Source organism: Sycon ciliatum, chromosome 13 (assembly GCF_964019385.1).
Source record: "Sycon ciliatum chromosome 13, ocSycCili1.1, whole genome shotgun sequence".
In the NCBI taxonomy this organism is placed as follows: domain Eukaryota; kingdom Metazoa; phylum Porifera; class Calcarea; order Leucosolenida; family Sycettidae; genus Sycon; species Sycon ciliatum.
The window spans coordinates 27,753,800-27,780,058 of NC_088655.1; the positions used below are offsets into that span (position 1 = coordinate 27,753,800).

General features: G+C 47.6%; 1 protein-coding gene across 1 annotated transcript; it reads right to left on the reverse strand.

Annotated features, from left to right (window-relative positions):
• Nucleotides 1–11,646: 11,646 nt before the first annotated feature.
• LOC135829954 (uncharacterized) lies at nucleotides 11,647–25,640 on the reverse strand. The gene is made up of 6 exons (XM_065342347.1): nucleotides 25,368–25,640; nucleotides 22,673–22,969; nucleotides 22,017–22,265; nucleotides 14,284–14,568; nucleotides 13,268–13,498; nucleotides 11,647–12,749 (listed from the first exon to the last, which is right to left on the reverse strand). Exons 1-6 carry the CDS (start codon nucleotides 25,462–25,464, stop codon nucleotides 12,661–12,663), a joined length of 1,248 nt encoding a protein of 415 aa, XP_065198419.1. The 5' UTR covers nucleotides 25,465–25,640; the 3' UTR covers nucleotides 11,647–12,660.
• Nucleotides 25,641–26,259: the final 619 nt, after the last annotated feature.

Genomic DNA, 26,259 nt, shown 5'->3' on the forward strand with positions numbered 1-26,259 from the left:
GCAATTCGATCTCAGCGAACTGTTGTCTGCACTTCAGTTAGCTCCGTATATTGAGTTTGCATAGTTGATCGGTATATTTCCGTTTATCGGTGTTTTCCACTGAGGAATTTTCTTCCGTTCTGTTAAAATCTGGATTTACGTTCATCCACTTGTATTTTACGTATCGATTGTGGTTTTTAGCCCGTCAAAGAGGCTGTTACCTACATGTATCTACATCGTATACATGTATGTCCATAATATTATTATGTCATATGTCCCTGTGTACTTGCGGTCACGTATTTTACATGATGGTCCGGCGAGTGGTTAATTTCTCTACCTTTTTACGGGTACCGAAACGTCTCTTGTACGGGCAAAACTCAAAACGATTCATTGATCACCAGCATGTTCAGGCTGTTCGCCTTCCCCGTGAAAAATAAAATAAAATGCAGGAAATAAAAATGCCATAACACATGGATCAAAGATTCAAAAAGCAATGAAATAGTAAAACACTGTACACTTTATGACAACAAGTTCTCTACTTTCTTGGTGCCTGGCATTTGAAATCCAAGTCGACTATCAACTATCCTAGGATTCTGTTTATAAGAAAGAAAAAGGACCAATGGACTACAAGTTACGCTATAATGTCCACTAACACCACCAGTTACTAAACAATCAGCTGATGAGATAACTTCGCACGATACTGACTTACCGTACTGGCGTACATGTATAGCGTTACTTGTAGTTCCTTTGTCCTTTTACGTTCTTATAGGATTCTGTAGCTACAGAGAGTTGAGTCCTCCGGCTCGATAGAGTGCTCAATGCGGAAGCAGAGCAGTAACACACGAGTCACAGAAACCCACGCGTATTGATTGTCGTAACTCAGTTGTCTGAAGATTGCTTTATATTATGGCATGAAACTTTAAGTTACGACAATCAAAACGCGTGGTTTTCTGTGACCCGTGTGGATTTCGTAGCTATACATTTTTAACTTGGATACTTAGTAATACCATTATCAGCCATTTCGCGTTGACATCGCCAAGCAAGCTTGGCTAGTCTTCGCTGAGGCCAAAATTAATGAGATGAAGAATGATGATCGAGCGGTGTCAATGAGGTGCTAATACGCATGCAACAGAGGAATAGCAGAACTCGGATGCTTAGCCAGCAACTCAAACTCATTTGGCAATGAAACAATCTTTTTACAAAAGAAGTCAACTAATGAGTTGAAGAAGAAAATGTTTTATCTTTTCCATGTTGATCTCTAGCATTCGTGGACACCTTGGTATGGGGATACTCATGTATTCACTTTGTGTTGTACATATGGCCACTTTCAAGCACAAAAACGCATATTACTCCAAACTTTGAGGCTGCATAAGTACAACAAAGTGGATATGTATCACAGCATGCCAAAGCTTAATAATTATGAGGATTTTGCGAACATACATGTACATGTAGTGCGAGAATCCATGAAAGCACAATTCCATGATTTAATTCCGCGAGCATAATCCGCCAGAGCCTACTAGACGATCATATACGATTGATGCAAAGTCCTTGCAGTCCTTGAGGACTATTACGAAGTGGTTGATTACTTTTAGGGCATTCATTCAAGCAACATCAAACAAACGCGATACGCTCCTTGAAAATGGAAAAAAATTTCAAGCATAACGACAGAACAGCAGACCAATCGAAACGAGTAAAAGCTTCCTTACCTCAGTCATCGTCCTGCCATGTAGTTGGACAGCCTTTTGACACGGCGGTACAGGCAGCTCTTGTCCAGTCAAACAGGAGTATCCTTGTGGCGTCGAACGAAAGAGAGTGTCAGTGTATCTGACTCGTCAGATTGCAACTGTGCTGAACTTTTCTCTTTCTCCGCTTTCTGCTTTCATCCCTCGCTCTGATGAAACCGTTCAAACGTCTTACTGGCAGCAATAGCCAGCCAAACAGGGGATCCTTGTGGCGTCGAACGAAAGAGAGCGTCAGTGTACCTGACTCGTCAGATTTGAACTGTGCTGAACTTTTCTCGTTCTGCAATTTCTGCTTTCATCCCGCGCACTGATGAAACGTCTTCAGAGAACCACAAGACGCTTTCCAGATTTGATTTTGAACGTCTCCTTATCCTCCTTGGTTAGCTCGAGACAGATTACTGTCAGCAACTGCACAGCAGAATTGGCAGCCATGGCGGAAGTGAAGAAAGGAATGCGCTGCCACGAGGCAAGCAAAACTGAAAATGTGTTCTCTTTCGGGCACAACATACATGTACACAGGACGGCGTGACTGGATAAACTGGACTCCTGGACTGTGAATAGGGGACTTGTAGAAAAAGTGTACTCCTTATAGGGGATTGCGCGGCAGGATGAAGCTGATCAAAACTGAGTGGACTCCTGGACTCTGTATAGTGGATTTTGGACCAATGGACTCTATATAGGGTGCTGGACATCATATAGTGCATGGACTCTTTACTGAGGCCTACATACATGTACATTTGTAATGGGACAAATATGGATGCAGGCAAAAATCAAAACAATGTTGCACATGTACAAACGAATGTTAAAACTAATGTTTGTAATAAGCAAATGTCAAAATTAATTAATTTATATGAAAAGAGCAACCAGCAACAGCTTTACTGTCTGAATACCGGAAACGATAATTGGCTCCAGTGTTTTGAATGCATGTACATGTATCTATGTATCTACTTGCAAGTTTTACAATGTACATGTACATGTACGTAACTCAGCGTAACTCAGCGTAACTCAGCGTAACTCAGCGTAACTCAGCGTAACTCAGCGTAACTCAGCGTAACTCAGCGTAACTCAGCGTAAGTCAGCGTAACTCAGCGTAACTCAGCGTAAGTCAGCGTAACTCAGCGTAACTCAGCGTAACTCAGCGTAACTCAGCGTAACTCAGCGTAACTCAGCGTAACTCAGCGTAACTCAGCGTAACTCAGCGTAACTCAGCGTAACTCAGCGTAACTCAGCGTAACTCAGCGTAACTCAGCGTAACTCAGCGTAACTCAGCGTAACTCAGCGTAACTCAGCGTAACTCAGCGTAACTCAGCGTAACTCAGCGTAACTCAGCGTAACTCAGCGTAACTCAGCGTAACTCAGCGTAACTCAGCGTAACTCAGCGTAACTCAGCGTAACTCAGCGTAACTCAGCGTAACTCAGCGTAACTCAGCGTAACTCAGCGTAACTCAGCGTAACTCAGCGTAACTCAGCGTAACTCAGCGTAACTCAGCGTAACTCAGCGTAACTCAGCGTAACTCAGCGTAACTCAGCGTAACTCAGCGTAACTCAGCGTAACTCAGCGTAACTCAGCGTAACTCAGCGTAACTCAGCGTAACTCAGCGTAACTCAGCGTAACTCAGCGTAACTCAGCGTAACTCAGCGTAACTCAGCGTAACTCAGCGTAACTCAGCGTAACTCAGTGTAACTCAGCGTAACTCAGCGTAACTCAGCGTAACTCAGCGTAACTCAGCGTAACTCCGCGTAACTCAGCGTAACTCAGCGTAACTCAGCGTAACTCAGCGTAACTCAGCGTAACTCAGCGTAACTCAGCGTAACTCCGCGTAACTCAGCGTAACTCAGCGTAACTCAGCGTAACTCAGCGTAACTCAGCGTAACTCAGCGTAACTCAGCGTAACTCAGCGTAACTCAGCGTAACTCAGCGTAACTCAGCGTAACTCAGCGTAACTCAGCGTAAGTCAGCGTAACTCAGCGTAACTCAGCGTAACTTTTTTTTTTTTTTTTTTTCCTGAGTAAAATCAGTGAGCATGTCATGAAAATAAATCCGAGAAGAAAGAAAAAGGCCCAACCCTGCCCTGCCAGTTATTTGGACTTACGGGGGTCGCCATGGCAAATAATAAACATAAAACTGCACACGTTCGGGCTCTCCGCCTTCTCCGTGAAATTATAATACCGTAAAAGAAAACTAGAGGGGAAAAAAGAAGCAACAATGGGGTAACTCAGTGTAACTCAGCGTAACTCAGCGTAACTCCGCGTAACTCAGCGTAACTCAGCGTAACTCAGCGTAACTCAGCGTAACTCAGCGTAACTCAGCGTAACTCAGCGTAACTCAGCGTAACTCAGCGTAACTCAGCGTAACTCAGCGTAAGTCAGCGTAACTCAGCGTAACTCAGCGTAACTCAGTGTAACTCAGCGTAACTCAGCGTAACTCAGCGTAACTCAGCGTAACTCAGCGTAACTCAGCGTAACTCAGCGTAACTCAGCGTAACTCAGCGTAACTCAGCGTAACTCAGTGTAACTCAGCGTAACTCAGCGTAACTCAGTGTAACTCAGCGTAACTCAGCGTAACTCCGCGTAACTCAGCGTAACTCAGCGTAACTTGCATCTTGGCGCGGTCCTTGGTACTGAGGAGTTCTGCAAAACCTATGTGTCAACCAAGGTTCAGGAATGGAGTCACGAGATCAGTGTGCTCTCCCAGTACGCCCTCAGCCACCCACAAGCGGCATACACGGCTTTCTGCAATGGTGTTAAGCACGAATGGTCATTTGTCGCTCGCACCATCCCGGCGACAGGTCCGCTGTTCGAGCCCATTGAGGACGCCGTACGTCTTCAGCTCATCCCCGCGCTTACCGGCCGGTGTCCGCCTGGTGACCAAACCAGGGCCGTACTGTCATTGCCCTGCAGACTTGGTGGATTGGGTCTCATCAACCCCACTCATCTTGAGGACCAATTCCGTCAGTCCAGCATCATCACCCAACCTCTTGTCGACAAGATCCTCAGAAAGGAGTCCAACAACGGCGGAGTTCGAGTGGCTATGCAGCTCTTGAAGTCAGAAGTCCGAAAGGAGTCAACGCAACTGGCCAATGAGCAGATGGCTGCACTGCTTCAGCAACTGGACCCAGACATCCAGTATGCCGTGAACCTCGCGTCAGAGAAGGGTGCCTCAAGCTGGCTAACATCCAAGCCACTTGCAGTTTTCGGCTTCAAGTTGCACAAGGGGGCGTTTCGAGACTCCTTATGCCTCCGATATGGATGGACGCCGGATCATCTCCCGACAACGTGTGCATGTGGAAAGTCGTTCACGACCACCCATGCCCTGTCCTGCTCGCTGGGCGGCTACCCCTCTCTCCGCCACAACGAGATTCGGGACATCACGGCCCACCTTCTCCGGGAAGTTGCCCATGATGTAGCCGTCGAACCCCATCTCCAGCCTCTCTCGGGGGAACACTTCCCCTTGAGATCTACCATCACCGACGACAACGCGCGCCTTGATATCGCAGTCAGTGGATTGTATGGTGGACGGTTTGAGAGGACATTCCTTGATGTCCGGGTTTTCAACCCATTTGCCCCCTCAAACCAGAAGTCATCAATCCCGGCAGTGTACCGCAAGCACGAAAAGGAAAAGAGAAGAAGTTATGAGAGAAGAGTCGTTGAGGTAGAGCATGGATCATTCATCCCGGTCGTGCTCAGCACTACAGGTGGTCATGGCAAGGCAGCTGGCAATCTCTACGCTCGGATTGCATCCATGTTGGCCGATAAGAGGTCCGAGCCTTTCTCTATCGTCATGGCATACATCCGCACTCAACTGTCTTTTGCACTGGTCAATGCCGCAGTCACAGCCCTGAGAGGTCATCGGCACAAAGCGTCAAGAATCAACGGCTGCCCTTCGATCACGTTAGCAGTGGCAGAATGCAGCATGTAATGGTCAATCCTTGACTTAATTTGGTAATCGTTTTAGTACCTCGAACCCCGTGCTGAGTTTGATACAGTTTCTGGTATCTTGGCCGTAGACTACTACGCATACTGCTTCTAGCGGTTTCTTTGGATTTTACTGATTGATTACTAGTATACTGTATTTATTTATACTAACTCAGCGTAACTCAGCTTTCCTACCAAGCACTGGAGATGTGTGAGGGGACAACCCAAGGTGACCCGCTCGCTATGCCCATGTACGCCTTGGGTACGGTCCCCCTCATCCGCGAGGCTTCCATTGCTGAAGCTCTGCAGTACTGGTATGCAGATGACTCTGCCGCAGCAAGCACCATTAAGCGCCTGAGGAAGTGGTGGTCCATTCTTGTGGACCAGGGTCCATTGTACGGGTACTTCACAAACGCGATGAAATCCGTCCTTCTTGTGAAGCCACAGCATGAGGCCGAGGCGAGGAAGCTGTTCTCCGACACGGAGGTCCAAATACGCACTGATGGGTTTCGTCATCTTGGCGCGGTCCTTGGTACTGAGGAGTAAAACCTACGTGTCAACCAAGGTTCAGAAATGGAGTCACGAGATCAGTGTGCTCTCCCAGTACGCCCTCAGCCACCCACAAGCGGCATACACGGCTTTCTGCAATGGTGTTAAGCACGAATCAGGGAGTTGTAAAATACCGGGAGGCGACACGAGATGCACAGCCGCGTCGGATGATTGACTCAGCTCGGGCACGAGTGCTGAGGGAAAATATAGAATCCCCATGAGGTCAAAGCGGCGCAGGTCATGCACAAAGGACGCGTTCGCTGTTTGGTCCCAAAAATCCAAAAAATAATCCTGCTCCCAAGGAATCACCCGAGTGTCAGCAGTTGATTAATTTTGGTGATTCTAAGTTTGTGCCTTGACGGGGTAAAGGATGATGGAGCTTGACAGAGATGCCTGCCAAAGTGATGAGTCCACCGTGGAAGATGTAGATGACGCCACGTATCCACTTGGTGACCTGAGTTGTGGAGATGTTCAGCTGTGGACTACTGGTGAGATTCTCTCGTCTGCATTGTTTGGTCTCGTCTTGTCCTTGTGAACACGAATGTATAATTTGTAGCATACTAAGCGCCCCAAACTCACCCGAAAAAAGCGAGTCTGCCCACGGTGCATTGTCTGTTCTCTATGACATGTGACAGTGTTGAAACTGTGACAGGATAATATTTTATTCATGTCCTGAAAATTACGTGTGTACCTAGTATGTAAATTGTTGACATTATATGTAAACCTCCGCCCTCAACCCTTGCTTTGCCTATGTGCAGATCCATGTAAGAGTGGCAGTGCCACCATGGTGTACAGGCCTATGGAAGGTGAAATAATCCATGGAATTTGCGAACTGTTGACAATGAGACAGGCGAGTGTTACTGAGGCGATGGAGTCATTCCTGCATGTTATCAGGACACAGTTACACAAGGCATCAGGATTTGGAAATCTGTTACGTCAGAAAATGTGCCAGCTGAAGGCATGCAATGGTGCTGGCATTTCGCAAGCATGGCAACAAGTGCTCTCCAGCATCTCAACAGATTTTCCCAAAGTGAAGCTCTGTATAAGACACAATATGACACAGCTAAAAACAACTGAAGCAGTGAAATGTGAATGTTGCACGAGCATGCGTGTGTGTGTGTATGTGTGTGTGTGTGTGTGTGTGTGTGTGTATGTGTGCGGCTGTGCCAAAGCCTAGAGTGTTCATTTGCGGCTGTGGCAGAGACTTCCGTCGGCCCAATGATCTAACCCGCCACAGGAAATACTGCAACTCCTGATGCTATCATTGCACGGAGCAATGGGCATCCAAAGGTCCAAAGGTGTATGTGTGTTGTGCATTGGTGGTCGATTCACATGGCTTTGCCAGTTGTGTGGATTATACAGTTATCTGGTGCAAGTCTTGATCTGTCTCATTCAGATCTTGTTCGCTATCTTTGCTATAAGAGAAAATCTGTGGCTGGACATCCAGTGCATTTGCAGACTTGCGTTCTTCTCTTGCGACGGGCGTATGCATGGTATGTGAGTGTGTGCGTGTGTGTGTATGCTTCTGTGATAAGTGGATCAAGCAGTATACAGGGTATTCACGGGTAATCGCCTTGAGTGCATTTGCCGATAGTGTGACTTTCGTCCCAGAGAACTTTACTCAGTCGGTCAGGCGACTCGGCCTTACGTTTCCTGAAGGCAATGTGTTCAGAACACAGTTACTTCAAGTATGAACAGCTATGAACAGTTAGGAAATGACAAATATTGTGTGTTGTTCATGGACCATAATGTGAAACACTTTGAATCCAGAAGAATGAGGGTAGTGGCATCAAATGCTGCATAGATTCTGTTTGATATGCTACTTTTTTTCCCTTCCATGGAAAGGTGAGTGCATCATCGATCTTCATCTCGAAACTTCACACAAACCGAGAATGGAACTTGGACAACATGAAGGGGCCATGGGCATGGTGTGTTTAGTGAAGAACTATTCCGAAAACAGGGTGTCATTCACACTTACTCAATTCAAATTTGAATATATTTCGTGAATAACTTACCTTGACATTCCGTCGTCTCCAAAGCAGTGAACTTCCCAATAAAATTAAAAGCCACGGCTCAACCTAAGGTAATGCGTTGTACGTATCAGAAACAACCAGCTTTCGCTCTGGAGATCCAGAATAGGCCTCGAAGCATAGCAAAAACAATTGAGAAAAAGAAGATGACGACGGCGTTTCAATCACGCATCAAATTTTGCGGGTCGAGTGCAGCAATCCTCGGATCGTGAAATGTGCGGCGTGTCGCGTCCCGGTATTTTACGACTCCCTGGCACGAATGGTCATTTGTCGCTCGCACCATCCCGGCGACAGGTCCGCTGTTCGAGCCCATTGAGGACGCCGTACGTCTTCAGCTCATCCCCGCGCGTACCGGCCGGTGTCCGCCTGGTGACCAAACCAGGGCCGTACTGTCATTGCCCTTCAGAGTTGGTGGATTGGGTCTCATCAACCCCACTCATCTTGAGGACCAATTCCGTCAGTCCAGCATCATCACCCAACCTCTTGTCGACAAGATCCTCAGACAGGAGTCCAACAACGGCGGAGTTCGAGTGGCTATGCAGCTCTTGAAGTCAGAAGTCCGAAAGGAGTCAACACAACTGGCCAATGAGCAGATGGCTGCACTGCTTCAGCAACTGGACCCAGACATCCAGTATGCCGTGAACCTCGCGTCAGAGAAGGGTGCCTCAAGCTGGCTAACATCCAAGCCACTTGCAGTTTTCGGCTTCAAGTTGCACAAGGATAAAATCCCAGCAGAGCTCCTGAAATATGGATCCGAGGTGCTAGCGCCGGTCATAGCAAATTTCGTCAACGCTGCGCTCTCGCAGGGTGCCAATTTATCGACAGCTATTGGACCAGGAATACTCATACCTCTCGCTAAGCCTAACAAGCCCAAGGGTCGTGTAACCAGTCTGCGGCCCATCACTTTATTAAACTCTATCCGCAAAGTGATATCGATCATTGTGCTTCGGCGCATCACGGAATTCGGGGCACTCTCTCGTCATCTTGGTACTACACAGTCCGGCTTCCGCCCGGGCCGTAGTACAGCGGACGTGGTATGGACCCAGCGGTGGATCGCTGCAAGAGCCATTCGTTACCGACAGCAATTTCACATTCTAGGCCTGGACATGTCCAAGGCCTTCGATACGATTAACCGCCTGAAGCTGCTGGAGGTGATGTCTGCAATCACCGATCCAGATTGCACATGTCTCATCCACCACCTACTCCACAACACAACTATCACTGTTAAGGTTGCAAGTGCCACAGCTGAACCATTTGAGAGCACTATTGGAACACCACAAGGCGACAGTCTCAGCCCAGTTCTCTTCATCTGCTATCTGGAGGCTGCACTACAGGAATGCAGAACTCGTCTCGCGCCCCGCCCTGCTGGCGACGCAAGTCTACCACCAGAGACGGGTTATGCAGATGACATCTCCTATTATTCAACCTGCAGGCTGTGGCTTGAGAATGCTCTGCCTGTAATAGCAGACACACTGCACGATTGGTCATTAAAAGTAAATCCAGATAAAACAGAGTGGATCCGTGTGTCACCTGAATCCGAGAGCTGGCGGACATCTAGGCAGCTTGGCTCCTTGATGGGGGAGGAAGAGGATGTTCGGCGCAGGATGGAACTTGCCTCTCGCGTGGTTGGCCAGCTGTACGCCCTATGGCTGCGTAGAGATAAAGTAGCGGAGAAGACACGCTTACGCCTGTACAACGCTATCGTACTGCCGATATTCCTGTACAATTGCGAGACCTGGGGATTATCGTCAACAGCAATGGCCAAGGCAGACGCTTTCCACCGGCGTCAAATGCGATCACTCCTTGGAATACGATACCCAGACACAATTTCAAACGACGACCTATACCGCAGAACCAAGAGCAACCCTATATCAGACACAGTTGCATGTAGGCGACTACGAATGACCGGTCATGTGCTACGGATGGACACGGACACGCCACCGCAAGTAGCCATGAGCAGCTATTTTGACAAGGGCAACAAAGCACCTCGTGGACGGCCAAGGTTGACACTGGCCACAAGTCTGGTTGCTCAGCTGAATAAGCTGGGTGTGCCAATGAAGACCATGGAAGACCTTTCCAGGTGCCGACAACAAGCAGCAGACAAGACAGACTGGAGGAAACTGTGCAGCTCGACACCCGGCGAGAAATCGGTATCAGCAGCTACTACACCTAGCTGATGATGCTCACAAGACAGAAGCGGAAAAAACACTGAATTTCTTTATTTAGTGCTCTACTACGCGAAATGTGCTATTATTATTATTATTATCAGTTGCACAAGGGGGCGTTTCGAGACTCCTTATGCCTCCGATATGGATGGACGCCGGATCATCTCCCGACAACGTGTGCATGTGGAAAGTCGTTCACGACCACCCATGCCCTGTCCTGCTCGCTGGGCGGCTACCCCTCTCTCCGCCACAACGAGATTCGGGACATAACGGCCCACCTTCTCCGGGAAGTTGCCAATGATGTAGCCGTCGAACCCCATCTCCAGCCTCTCTCGGGGGAACACTTCCCCTTGAGATCTACCATCACCGACGACAACGCGCGCCTTGATATCGCAGTCAGTGGATTGTATGGTGGACGGGTTTGACAGGACATTCCTTGATGTCCGGGTTCTCAACCCACTTGCCCCCTCAAACCAGAAGTCATCAATCCCGGCAGTGTACCGCAAGCACGAAAAGGAAAAGAGACGAAGTTATGAGAGAAGAGTCGTTGAGGTAGAGCATGGATCATTCATCCCGGTCGTGCTCAGCACTACAGGTGGTCATGGCAAGGCAGCTGGAAATCTCTACGCTCGGATTGCATCCATGTTGGCCGATAAGAGGTCCGAGCCTTTCTCTATCGTCATGGCATACATCCGCACTCAACTGTCTTTTGCACTGGTCAATGCCGCAGTCACAGCCCTGAGAGGTCATCTGCACAAAGCGTCAAGAATCAACGGCTGCCCTTCGATCATGTTAGCAGTGGCAGAACGCAGCATGTAATGGTCAATCCTTGACTTAGTTTGGTAATCGTTTTAGTACCTCGAACCCCGTGCTGAGTTTGACACGATTTCTGGTATCTTGGCCGTAGACTACTACGCATACTGCTTCTAGCGGTTTCTTTGCATTTTACTGATTGATTACTAGTATACTGTATTTTTCAAGTAAGTTGTACCCTGAAAAAAAATTAGCACTGGAGATGGCAATTAATACCCGGGACATCAAGCGCCCACGTCGCCGACCCCATCTCAGATGGATTGACAATAATATTAAGAAATGATCTAAAGCACGCCAATATTGATATTTCTGACTGTTTTGAACTGGCTCTACACAAGAAAAAATGGCTGATGCTTTTTTTTTTTTTTTTTTTTTTTTTTTTTACTACGTTCACATAACCAGCTCGAAAAGAATAAGGAAAGACAGATAGGACAAACGTGACAACTAATGAGCAGGCGCTGCACCGAGACGCAGCAGTGATGGTGGGGCATTGATGACTCTGCCGACCTGAGGTCTCGGCGTCACGGCCAAAAACACGCCCCAAAAACAATGAAAAAAGAAGAAGATAGAGCTGTACAGGTGAGAAAGATGCAAAAACCCAAGGCTTAACACGAGCGATTGTGGGGGAGAAACTGTCTTAGCGTCATACTATTCATAGGGAATCGACTGCCCAGAGCCAGTTTGTGCTGCGAAGATGGCGGTAAACATTCGTTTTGCATGATTGCATTCTCTTGCTGTGAGGAGGCTGGGCTAGGAGAGCGGCAGGGAGGGAGTTCCAATCGCTTCAGTGCCAGCGGGGCAGATGCAGGCAGCTGGTGTTGGAGCTGGTGGTCATGGCCACTGACAGCACCGTGCTCGCTGCGAGTTCTGGGGTTGGTAGAGATGATGTGGCGCGGTGGCAACACAGAGAGCAGCTGCGGAGGACCAGGCAAGTAGTGCAGCTTGTACAGGCAGGCAAGCGAGGCAACAATGCGGCGGATGGCCAGGCTGGGTAGGTGTGCCCGAGGGCCGATAGCATGAAGCGCGCGGCGCTGAACATTGTTCAGACGCTGGAGGTGACTCTGCGCAGCTCCCATCCATACAAGAGGCGCATACTCCATGACTGGTCGTACGAACGCCTTGTATACGGTCGTCCGGCCGGCGGGGGTGAGTATGTGGGCGGCTCTGTTTAGGACCCCAAGCCGTTGGCGTGCACGGGTGGCTACGGAAAAATGTGCTGCGCTTGCGTAGTTGTTCTTACTGCGATACGTTCTAACAATAATGAGATGCTTTTTGTTGGCTCTTCTGCCTGCATTTCGTTGACAGATGCGTTAAGCCCATGGATCCTTCCAAGAGTGACATGCGAACTGTAACTATTATTATTGTTATTATTATTATGTACATGTACATGTACATGTGTGCTGCAAGAGTTGTCCCCTGCGCGACAGCGGCGGTACATGTAGGATAAGCAACTGGAGTGCAGTCGTACTACATGAACAAAGTGCTTAGCGCCAGGACTGCTAACATGCTGAGGCTTGGCAGGATGGCGTTTCCAGAATTGCAATTGAAGTACTGACCTGCACCGCAAAGACGACCAGGAAACAACAACATTTTAACAATGAACCTTTGAAATTAAAGAAAACTCGCACAACATCAGAACGTAGACATGATAAGCGGAAATAGCCGGTAGATCCCTCCTCCCCCTCCTCTAAGATTGGACGCAGGATTCCTAGGTGCTCATTCTTGGAAAAAGGGCAAAATGAATTATGGGAGAAGGTGAATAAAAAGACAGACAGACACGCCACCAGACGGACACGTAGAAAGACAGACAGACAGACAGACCTACAGACAGACCGACAGACAGACAGACCGACAGACAGACAGATATGCAGACAGACAAACAGACGTACATGACATGTTCATGTACATCAACTTGCCGAAAAAGAGCATATGCAATCATATTCACAGTCTCTAGCAAACACACAAACAGGCACGCGCACGCACACAAACACATACGCACGCACACAGCGGAAATAATAGAGAAAATGTCTGTGTTCAAGAAAGCATGCAGCTCCTCTTTCTATTCACAACTCACTTGCGCTATTGCCTCCGTTATTCAGTGTGCAGCCGATCCCACGGGCACAGTCAAAAAACGTAGCTGAAGTGGACACATTCGAACAGTTCTCCAGCCCTCTGCAGTCCTGACCGGCAGCGCCAGCCACGCAATCGCAGTGAGGAGCAGTGAAGGGTGAGGACACACACTCGGCACTACCGGGGGGATACAGAGTTGACTGCAGGCACGCGTCTGGCTGTGTGCAGAAGTCACCTGAAAGGACAGCAAACAAACAACGCACTTGCCGTTACCATGGTACAGCAATGACGTGTGACGTCACAGCTGTGATTTCTAGGTGCACCAGTACATGTATGACAGCGGGCATTGGGTTACAAAAATAATTAATGCTTTATCACTTCTGAGTGAATTGTTATCGGGATGACAGCAGAAAGACCGCGGACGAACAGAATACCAGTATTAACTTTTAAAAGCAGTTAGTTGATTCCGGGAACTGTATGCCTGGTTGATATCTGCTTGTCTGAATCACTCAAAGTACGTCGGGTCTGACTTACATGTTCATCCGATCCAAATATTCTCCCCTACACTAGTCTATTGCATCTCCACTGTACTTTATTCGTTGTCTGTGTTTTTTTTTTGCCCTGGCTTGTATTTCGCGTGATAAGAAGGCTTGAAAGCAAACTCGTGCAACATCTGTAACGCATCAATTATGTTGAATCACCCGAAGTGTGCTGCACATTGCACGTCTAAATGTTACTGTCTTATCGTTTGCAGGGTACTATCACATATACAGTAAAACCTGTCAAGGCGACCACTCGGATAAGGCGACCACCTGTCCAAGAAGACCGCTGAAAACAGGATCAAGAGATGCTATTTCCTGTCAAATGACCCTGGATAAGAAGACCACCTGATAACAGAGACCACATTTTGAAAGTCCCTTGAGCGGTCGTCTTAGACAGGTTTCACTGTATTATAGATTGGCGGGCCAAAACAGTTGAACTACTTCTCCTACACATATTGTAATGGAAACTGTTACTTACGAACATCGAGTACGGCGTTGGCCCGTTGTATGCCACCAAGGACGGTCGCAGAGCACGTTACAGTAAAGGTAGTTGAAACGAACGTATCAGGACTGACATTCGCGGTGATAGGGTCGATGGTGAGCGTGTTGCCTCCTTGTGCTGAGAAGCGCAAGCTGTCCATGGGCAATTGTGGCGGGACAGTCCAATTCACCCCTGCTGATGTGATGGGCAATACGCTGGTACAGTTGAAGGTGACGCTGGAGCCAGTGAAGACATCCACCCTGGAAGGCGTCACAGTGAGTCCTTAGATGGGAAAAAAGAAGAAGTGAAGAAAAACAAACCGCGGGAAGACAAAAATCTTAGAATCTTACTAAAGAGAAGCTTATTGGAATAACATATGAATACTTTGGTAAACGGTATCAATCGATTGATTAAAATGTGCAGTAACAAAAATGGATGGAGATGCAATAGTGAAGATAACATCGTATATTGTTGCATTGCGCATTAGTTCAATGATGATTCCTGACAAGTGCTGAACGAAACGTGTTCGAATCTTCATGCATTGTTCTCTTCACTATTGCATCTCCTTTCCTTTTTGTTACTCTTCTTGGCAACTTGGGATCAATTCCGCGTGTACTCAGCGTGCTATGCAATTCTTTAACTTCTTCGACACACCGTTGAAGTAGATAGAGAGCTATCTTTCTGGGAGAAGCCAGTTTGTGTCCGTGTCGGAAGCAGACTCTCCAAAGCTACCCGTGCTGTCGGGGGTGCCTCAGGGCTCAATTCTTGGACCATTGCTTTTTGTTTTGTATGTTAATGATCTACCAAGTCATGTTTCTGGAATGTCATTGTTTGCTGACGATACAGCTGCTTTGCGCCACTGTAAAACTGTCAAACAGCTTGAGTCAGAGTTGCAAGACGCGATAAATATGATTGTCACCTGGATGTCCAGTTGGAGGCTTCAGGCAAACGTTTCTAAAACCAGTTGACTGTCTCTAACAGATTCTGCCTCAATGTTTAAGTTCACCTTTCCGAATTCACCCACAGAAATTCAGACGGTAAAGGAGCACAAACACCTTGGGGTAATGTTCGATTCATCCATGTCCTGGTCGGCTCATGTAGATTACATTTGTAATAAAGTCAGCCGTGCTCTTGGCTATATTAAAAGTCATTGTAAACATCTCTCTATTCCTTGCCGTTCAGCTATATAAAAAAATTATCTCATTCCATTGTTTGAATATGCTGCCACAGCCTGGCATGGCCTAGCTAAGGTCTTATCAGATTCCATTGAAGTTCATCATAAGAAAGTTCTAAAAAAATTGTTCTCGAAGAAACCTTCCTTTCCCTCCAATGAGTTGTACTTATTAGCTCAGACTACTCCGTTAGAGCAACGCCGACTAACTTGCCTCTGTATATTGGTTCATCGAATGCTCTTGGGTTGTGTTCCTGAACATATAACCCTTATAACGGGTTTGTTTCGGGCCGCTCAACCACAAACAAAGTGTCTCTTCCCAATGCCAAGTTAACGCAATTCACAAGATCGCCATTCTTCCAGGGCTACTGTACGTGGCTACAACTTCCCAACTCAGTGAAGACTTCTGCATCATTGAAAGAATTTGAAGTGAATCTGAGGGCCTGCTGATGACTGAGTGCACCATAGTAAAAATAAAACTAACCAATATAGCTTTTCGGTTGTTTCCTTTTCATGTATATAATATTCAAATAATCGACGTGGAGACAACAATTTTATAATAGCAATAAAGAGAACAAATTCTGCAGTCATCGCCACACTACAACGAGGTCATGAAAGTTTACCAGAATTAATTTTCTTGTCACATTCATCAGTGGAAAGTCGTGACTGAAGAGTAACCATGCTGAACAATGATTAAATATACATTCAATATTGTGTTACGAGAACAAAATACAGTGCCAAAATAGAATGAGGGAAGGTGAGACAACCGAAGTGTCTCACTACACAGTTTTAGCGTTAAAATTAGTTTCTCACCCGCCGTTGCACTTAGCTCTCACTTCACTTCTAGCACTTCGTGAATGTGACAAGAAAATTAATTCTGGTAAACTTTAATGACTTCGTTGTAGTGTGGCGATGACTGCAGAATTTGCTCTGAATATAATATTCTCCTTCTTTAACCATGGTTGGCTATCACCCACATCTTCCCGTTTTGGCTGTCCTCGGAAGCCATAAGATGTTGAATAAATGGGCCGCGATCAGCTAACACATGTCTTTGGGGTTTCGTAAAAATGTTGAGAAATGACGAAATGAAAAGAAATGTCTTTTTCGAGCGCATTCACTCTGCGCTTCATTCATGATGTGGTTTAGGGTTTTACGTCGGGCCCTAGACGACGGCTACTTTGGCCAACCGGACAACAAAGAAGTTGAGACCAAAGAGAATGATTTTATTTCTTGCCCATGCGTTTGTAGAATGACGTAATACTCAGTGAGTCAGGTCGCTACAGTTAGCAAATTTAGGTCTGAGCCTGCTAAGGGGGCGCGCGAATCAGGCCACTTCCTGGTCACAACGGACACTTCGACAGTTAGCGGCAATGATTACTTTACACGGTCTCCCAAGGAGTGTAAGGGAGATCAAGGCTGCCAAGGAATTTAAGCTTGCCTCCATCCCCTACACCTTGCAATGAATGCTCTGTCTGACTTTTCCCGTCCACACACCACGTCATTTACTCTTCTCTGCGTGCTTGTGCGCTTATGAACTCTTTGTGTTCCTTCTGTTGACGCTTCAAAATCGCTCTATTGACACTGCAAAATCGCTCTGTTGACGCTGCAAAATTGCTTATCATCTCCCTCCCTCCCTCCCCCCTCCTCTCTCTCTCTCTCTCTCTCTCTCTCTCTCTTTCTCGCTCTCCCCGTAGCTCTCTCCCTTTTGAAATTCGCTTCCATAGAATTGGGCACCATTGCCCGTTTGGCCTTGCGAAGCAAAATAAAAATCAACAACAACAACAACACACGTTACAGTTAGAAAGGAGCCATAAAAAGGTGCTTCGGCAACGGCCAAGCAAGCAGAGAGAGATTGTCAGGAAGAGAAAGGCAAGCTGGCTGGCGGCAACCGTATGCAAAAGTGAGGTTCGTGGCATACGGTACGCCAATATGCTAACGTACGCCATAAAAAGGTGCGGGGCAGGTTCTGGGCCACTTTTTGACCTTTGACCTTTGGGCCGAATAAGGCACACTGTGTCGGTCGTGCTTGGTCTGGCCCCGGGACTTCCCCCAGGGTTTGACCTTTGACCTTTGGGTTAAATAAGGCACACTGTGTCGGGCGCGCTTGGTCTGGCCCCGGGACTCCCCCAGGGTTCGACCTTTGGCCCTGCCATGCCATAAATGTTGTCATGTTCTTTTCCGTGGCGACCGTGCACTTGTGCACGTTCGGTGCATTCGCACCAGGGAGTAGTAAAATACGTACTACTCCCTGATTTGCACATCGTAGATGTGCAGTGACATATTGCGCATGCGCGCATAAGCACGCGGAGCGTGCGACCTTCAGTGGCCCTGCGGAAAAGACGCAGTGCAACAGAAGGTGGCCTAGTACACGTGTCATTATACTACTCCCTGATTCGCACTTCGTAGATGTGCAGCAACAAGTTCACGTTCCTTGCATTCGTTTTATACGCACATCGTAGATGTGCACTGACAAGTTGCCCATACATAGGGTGCGACTTTCAGTCCCTGACCCTGCATGCACTATCCATGCATTATATGCAATACGATGCTGAATTGATACTGACCCAGGTGGGGTGGTCGCTGGCAGGATGGCCGAGACAGGTGGCGCACTCGCGGCAGTGTCGGGGAGATACGCAGGCTTGAGCCGGTCAACGGAGACACTATCCTCCTTGCCATTGATCAGTATGGTGGAGTACTTGTTGTGTCGAGAGATAACCTTGAACGGGCCTTGATAGGGCGGTTGGAGGGGTTTACGCACAGCATCCGTGCGGACATACACATGCGTCGCTGTAGCTAGGTCGCCGGACACCCACACGGAACGGTTGCTGGATCTGGGAGTGGTGGGTCGTAATGCCTGCAGAGATGTGCGGAGGGCTTGGACATAGTGAGACGGGCTGGGTGAGGTTGAAAAGCTGGGCTCGTAGAATTCACCAGGAAGACGCAGTGTTTTGCCTTAGGTGAGCTCGGCTACACTACAGTCTAAATCGGCTCTGTACGCCGCACGGATGCCGAGCATGACCAGGGGCAAATTGTGTGACCAGCTGCCGGATGCCTGTGCCATTAGAGAGGACATCATGTGGCGGTGGAATCGCTCGACCAAGCCGTTACTCTGGGGGTGATACGCAGTGGTGCGTAGGCGGGAGGATCCGAGTAGCTTCAACAATGCAGCGAATAAGCTTGACTCGAATTGTCTGCCACGGTCGGTGGTGATCACTGATGGAGTGCCAAAGCGGGACACCCATTGTAGCAGGCCGTGTGCGGTTGGCTCGGCTGTCCAGTCGCGTAGTGGTATTGCTTCGGGCCAACGGGTCAAACGATCCACACACGTTAGCAGATACGTGAAACCTTGGGATGGCTGCAGAGGTCCGACGAGGTTGATATGGATGTGATCGAACCGGGCGTCAGGCGGCACGAATTTCGACAGTGGTGCCGAGGTATGCCTGTGTACTTTGGACCGCTGACATTCATGGCAACAGCGAGTCCAAGCGCGCACATTCTTAGAAATGGCAGGCCAAACAAAGTGGTTAACTCGGCTGTCCAGTCGCGTAGTGGCATTGCTTCGGGCCAACGGGTGAAACGATCCACACACGTTAGTAGATACGTGAAACCTTGGGATGGCTGCAGAGGTCCGACGAGGTTGATATGGATGTGATCGAACCGGGCGTCAGGCGGCACGAATTTCGACAGTGGTGCCGAGGTATGCCGGTGTACTTTGGACCGCTGACATTCATGGCAACAGCGAGTCCAAGCGCGCACATTCTTAGAAATGGCAGGCCAAACATATCGAGCTGTGATCAGACGCTGAGTTGCTTTGATGCCAGGGTGGCTGATGCTGTTGAGCGAATCGAAAACAGGTCTACGGAATGCTTCTGGGACATACGGCCGTGGTGTACCGGTGGATACATCGCACAAGAGCGGGACAGGAGAGAACGGCAACGAGATAGACTTGAAATCGAGACTGGTGTCTGGACGAGTACGGAGTGCCTCGAACTCTGGGCAGTTGGTCTGGGCAGCCGCAAACTTGGTGAAATCAATGGGTTGCTGGATGGCATTGACAGACGGTCGGGAGAGTGCATCCGCAACAACATTTTCCACGCCCTGGATGTGCTGTAGGTCGGTGGTGAACTCTGCCACATATGCAAGTTGACGCTGCTCACGTGGGGACAGGCGGTCGGACGCTGTGCGGAGAGCAAATGTCAGGGGCTTGTGCTCCGTATACACTGTAAACTGTCGACCCTCGAGATAGTGACGGAAATGGCGGATGGACAGGTAGATTGCCAGGAGTTCTCGGCTGAATGTGCTGTAGCGTGTTTCGGCCGGCTGTAACTGCTTCGAGAAGAATGCAATGGGCTGCCAAGTCGAGTCGACCAGTTGGTTCAGGGCAGCACCAACAGCGAAATCGGACGCATCAACCATGAGGGCGATCGGAGTGTCAGGTTGGGGATGCGTGAGAAGCGTAGCAGCGCTGATGGCTTCCTTGACGGCAGTGAAGGCAGCTCGAGCGAGAGAGAGCGAGAGAGAGCGAGAGAGAGCGAGAAAGAGCGAGAGAGAGCGAGAGAGAGCGAGAGAGAGAGCGAGAGAGAGAGAGCGAGCGAGAGAGAGAGATAGAGAGAGAGAGCGAGAGAGAGAGAGAGCGAGAGAGCGAGAGAGTGACACTAGAGCAGCTCGCAGAGCCAGACAATCGCTGTGCTGGGCCCAGGTTTGGTCAGGTGTCAGCAAGTCTGTGGCGCGCGGGTCTGCAGAGCGACGCTGACAATTTGTTGGGATCTCAGTGATGGTGATGCCGACAGCGAAGCTGAATCGTCCCCGTCGTCTCCAGTAGCGAAGAGGCGCAAGTTGTGAGCGAGTACATTAGGCGGCGAACTGCCTTACGTCATTACCATGTTACTTGCCGTTCAGCTCTCTTGAGTCGTCTGACGCAGTCTCGGAAGCGCAGGCGACGATCAAAAGTGTCACTGCCAGAATCGAAAGACTATGCAAGTGCAACGCCGCCCAGAGCATCGTGGTTCTTTCCAGGAAGAACTTGGTCCATGGCTTGGAACTGATGTCGTTGACATGCTCAAGTCTGTGTCAACATCTTTAGTTCCGTTGTATTGTGCTCCACCGTGAAAGCCACTAAGTTTGTCTCTTTGCGAAACCTGTCATTTTCGTTTTCAAAGTACATATTTTGAAAGCGGTATTTGGGGCACTTGTAGACTACTTTTCTGCCCTGTACCACCTTCAAGAGGTCAAGTACGGTCCCAAGAACTGTTTTCTGGAGGAAAAAAAATTATAAAATTTCACACTAAGACATGTTTTAGCTGGTTGTGGCCCAAATAAATAAATAAATGTAACCTCTTGCAGAGCTGCTCTATAGATGAAGTTGCATATACGGTTCATGGTGAATTTGACAGCGACGGACTATTCAGTAAAATCGTCTTGTACGCTAAAGGATTTCAAGGCCAACATGAAGCTCGTGTTCTAATAACTGTTAGTTCTTCATCCACATTTGTTTCTCTTTGCCTCCAGTAATGTGTAATATTTATTTATTTTTGCTTTGTTTTTGTTTACTGCCATGGCTGGCTACCGCCCCCCTCCCTCCATATTGGCCTATATTCTCTGGCCACGGGAAGGTGAAATAAATAAAATAAATAAATTCAATACAATTTCAAGTCTGAAGATTTGGCAACTTAACGCCTGCTCATGACTCTTGCGGTATGTTCGTCGGTATCATTCGCAATCAATGTTTTCTTTGAAAGGTATTCCTGACTTTTGTGTCTAGGCTAACCACATCTATGATAGTTTCAATAGTTTGTGTATATGTCAGTTATAGTAGTCCGCAATGCTGCTTTTCTAATTCTCATTATGATTAGCATGCAATGTACTACCCGAAGTACTGAATTTACTTCTTCTGTACTCTATATTCTAATGTATCTTCTACCTCTTCTCCCTTACGAACATACTTTCTCATTTTCCATACTTACTTAGGAGACTCCCTTCGATAGGCATCTATTTGCCTCTGGAGGATCCGTGAAATAAAAATCAATCAATCAATCAATCAAAATTATGATGCCCCTCAGAATTTCCCACCTTGCCCCCCCCCCCCCTTACGTTCAGGCCGCCGGTTTTGGAGCCATCAGTTGCCTGACGATCGTAGTAATACATGTACGTGTACGTGAAATTCTGAGTTGTGGCCAAGCTTCCAATCTTTCTGGTATATTTATAATTTAACAAGCAATTTCCCCCTTCATTAAACTCAAGAGCAGTTTAGCGCGTATTGGCTTGTGATTTCCTTTCGTCTGTTTGTTTTAGTATTTTATCGCTCCGCAGGTACCCTCGGTCTCAGGTACTCTCATATTTGTGCAATTGTTAATTTTGCTCCTGAATTGTCCTTCCTGCTGCTTTGCTACCGTCCTCCTCCTTCCTCCACCGTTTTTCTTCATAAATCCCATTACACATTCGCTTCCATGTAATTGGGCTTGTAGCCCGTGTGTACTTGCGAATTCAAATAAAAACATACATACATACATACATACATACAATTCATTGATTTGGCGCACAGATTGGTGGGGTTGCTTACGTTCTGGGTAGAGTTCTGTGCACTGAAGAAGCCTATCTCTTGGGGTGGCCGCATTCGCGACGCAGTCGCGCACGCTTCTGCAGGGAGCGCCAGCATTGCCGGACAGGCACGTGCAGTTGTACTGGGCCGAAGTGACGGGTGTGCCAGAGATCGAAACAGTGGACAGTCCGCTTCTGCATGTCGCTGAGCCCAGGGCATAGTTGAAGCGGCGAAAGCAGTAGAAGTACTCCTCTAGACACAAATCATTGTCTAATAATGAACGACCGACGTAGAGAAAATAACAAAAATGTACAGTTAGACCACAGTAAAACCTGTTACTAAAGACCACCGTGATTAGCGACCAGCCTTGTACTACGGATCACTTCGCCTGGCACGGAGGGTTTCACATTCCATAATTATGGTTGTGCGGTGCAAACCTCTAAGGACCACCTGCCACTAAAGACCGCTTTCTCTTAGTTTTTCAACCATGACATTATGACTCATATTATAATAATTATACTTCGAGTACAACATTGGGTATAGTGAGTCACTTCAAACAAACCCTCACTACCTTTGCATGCCTCCTTTGTGCTAGAATTATGTGTAGAGAAAACCTGCTGGTTATCGCGCCACACATAATTGTATTGGACTACGGATGTTGCTGCCAGGAAACTTACACAGCGTTACAGTAGCGTCGTCGCTCGTGGATCCCTGCGTAGCGCACCTGAAATGGATAACCGCACGGATGTTAAAGAGGCTATCGTCAGGCATGACTGCCCTGGCGACGTGCAGGACAATCGTTTCCGTATTCTGGCCAATGAAGTAGAAGTTCGTTCCCTCAGGTAGGACCGCCGAATCATCCGCGAACGACCAGGAGATAGGCAGATTATTAGGGCTGCCATCCACATCGATACACGTTGCGCTGACCGTGCCTGCACCAATCAAGTCGGCTTGATCGAGAAAAAGCTGCAGATCTGCAGCAAGGGGAGAAGCATTAGAAACGAAAAAGGTAGCGGGAAAGGATCAGTAATTAAATGTCCAGTTTAAATCCAAAATTGACAATCTGAATTTGTGTCGTGCTTCGAAATACAAATCTAGATAACATGAAAACAACAGTACCTGGTGCACTTTTTAAATCCGTACGGTTCTTCATCGTCACATTTCAACATTGGAAATCCATGGATATTTTACTGTTATTATTATCAGCCTTTTCGCGTTGACATCGCCAAGCAAGCTTGGGTATTCGTCCACTAGGCCAAGTACAATGCCGAATGAGGAACGAGCGGGGTCAGTGGATAATATTTTAGGAAACCAGAACATGAAAGTTTTAGAAAAATCATTGCATAGTTATGGCATTGCAGAATTCATAGAAAAACAGGTGTATTTAGTGTTATGTTCTCATGGTGAATAAAACTAGTCTTTGGCGGATATTGCTCGATTAATTGGCTATGAATTTTGTTATATCCAGAGTGATATTCACTCCCCTACTTTTCAAGAAGCCATTCGGCGTCCTGTATCTGAAATGGCCAAGCGGGACAGGTGGAAGCTATTAGGACATATATTACGCCAGCCAAGTGACATCCCTGCAAATGTTGCTCTCACTGCTTTCTGTACATATGCTACCAGTCAGCCCTTTCGAATAGGATTAGTCTGGTTTGCCGACTATTTGTCCAATCGTCGCCAAATAGTGCACATTGCTGAGAACTATAGCCCTCCTTTCCCCTGCATGTGTGGCGTTCCCCAAGGCTCTGTTCTTGGTCCGCTGCTTTTTGTACTCTATGTTCGTTCGATCCAGTCCATTGTCTCCGAGTTTTGTGTGAAAGTTATTCAATTTGCTGACGATATTCTATTGTATGTTTGCGGTAAGCAGAAGAATGCGCTTAGCAACTCCCTGTCTGCAGCTGTCTCAGCCATTAGTACCTGGCTGTCAAACCGCAATTTAATTCTAAATGCTCGGAAGACACAAGTGCTCTTCCTGTCTACGCCACATATTACTGACCACCAATTTGCAGTCTACTGCCATGGAGTGCAGCTCAAGCAAGTGACATGTGCAAAGTACCTTGGAATACATTTGGACCAGGATCTTTCTTGGAGCACTCAAGTTGATTCTATGGTCTCCAAACTAGCCAGTAAAATTGGTATTCTGTTCCGAAATCGACACAATATTCCGCTGACTTGCCGAGAAACCTTCGTAAAGTGCCTAGTGTTGCCAGATTTTCTATATGCATCAAATTGTTTTTCTGCTGGCCTTTCCTTAACCCAGTTAGGTAGGCTTGAACGAATGCTAAAGCGAGCTTTGCGTTCAGTGTATGATACTGGTTTTTGTAGCCCATCAAGCCCTTTATTTGCGAGACTTGGTCTAGATCGTTTGGCAACCATGTATTGCAAGAAATTACTGTATCTGACGTGGCGCTGTTTGGAAGGCCGCTGTAGTGTCACATTAAGTCAAATGTTCGAGCGTTTAAATAATGGTCTTGCAACGCGCAGCCTTGTATCACGCACTCTTAAGTTGCCCATGCTCAGAACTGCCTTTGCCCGTCATGGCGCTTCCTTCCAATGTGCTAAGCTGTGGAATGATTTGCACCCTCTAGCTCGCTGTGTGGATAACTCCGCCCGTTTTAAGAAACTGTTACCCCAATGCCTTGCTTTTTCACGCTAGTAATTATGACTTTCAGCTATGCAAAATGCGAACATGATCACCTATCCAATACCGGTAGTCTACTATGTTAATTATTCATATCTTTTTGCATCTTTCCCTCGAGTGGGTCTATTGTTATTAGGCAATTGTCTGTTATAGTCACCACTATAAATAAAATCCAATCCAAATAGGTGCACCCCGCTCTTGCCTCACCACAAGTCTCCAGCGAGACGTCCGCCTCACACCTATCTGCATTTTTAAGCCCAGCTGCCTTCGTGGTCTCGGCACCTATGCCCGCGACAGAAAACAATGGAGTAACATCTGCTCAGCCATTTAGTCTAGTACTGCTCTTCTTAAATTTGACCTTTATTACAAGACTCTTCTTTTCTTTTTCATTTCGTTCTCCCACTCTCACACACACATGCTCACGGTTAATTCTGCCGTCGTGAGTCCCTTTCGGGACGGATACGATAATAATAATAATCATAATTCGGCGTCCTGTATCTGCCCACATGTACCCCACACTATCCATCTCAAACTAGGGTTTGACTAAGGTGGGCTTGACAACCAGGGCGGTTTTCGTGCCAAAGAACGAATCTGAATATCTCCGTACGTTCAAGTCTAATATTACCTTCAGCCTCGGGATCATGGGCTGATATTCACTTCGCCTTCGCATAGTATTTTACTTTCTGGCTTATAATGATTATTACTGTACTGTGTAGCAATAGCCTTACTGAGAGCATGTCCAGAACTGACGAATGCGACCAGAATCAGCAGAAATGCACCGACGCTACCTCTTACGGAGCAAGAACATTGAAACAGAAGCGCCATTGCAGCAATCCCGTACGCTTATCTGAAATCAGAAAGTTTAGCTCCTGTCAGATCAGTTTGGCTTGCTGAAACTTGCTTTGGGGGTTGGCAGCCTCTTATCACCTGACCAAATACACAAGTTGAAATTCTCTTCTAAGGAGGTTTTTCTTGCCCGGCTTTATGAAACTGAAGTCGTTACTGAGGACGGAGTAAGCCCAGTTCTCTTTTACAAGGACCGCGACTGGAGCTGAAGATGCGGCAAAACCTCTGGCGGACAGGCACTGCCAGTTCGGCTTGCATATGCCGGAATATACAAGTACGAAGGTAAAAAGGTAAATCAATACCAAACAAACGCCAAGGGAAATCAACAGGTACATGTGGGTGCGCAGCTGGCTGACGGAGTGTTCCTCTGAGATCTAGTACAGTACAGGCATTCACAAGTAAGTAGTTGCCGCATCACCAGTCAACCCGAAGCTCCGGAATGGAGACATTTCCCATCAGCACTTCGTTGCCTTCCTGTCCTCTGCGCCGCAAAGCTGTACTATGAAATAACGCGCGGGCAGTAACTCGCGTCCATTGCGCCGCACTGCATTTTGCATTATGCCTGAATATACAAGTACGAAGGTAATACCAAGGTAATCAACACCAAACAAACGCCAATGTACAAGTGAAATCAACAGGTACATGTGGGTGTGCAGCTGGCTGACGGAGTGCGCCTCTGAGATCTAGTACAGTACGTGTACTGGCATTCACAAGTAAGTTGCCGTATCACCAGTCCACCCGAAGCTCCGGAATGGAGACATTTCCCATCAGCAC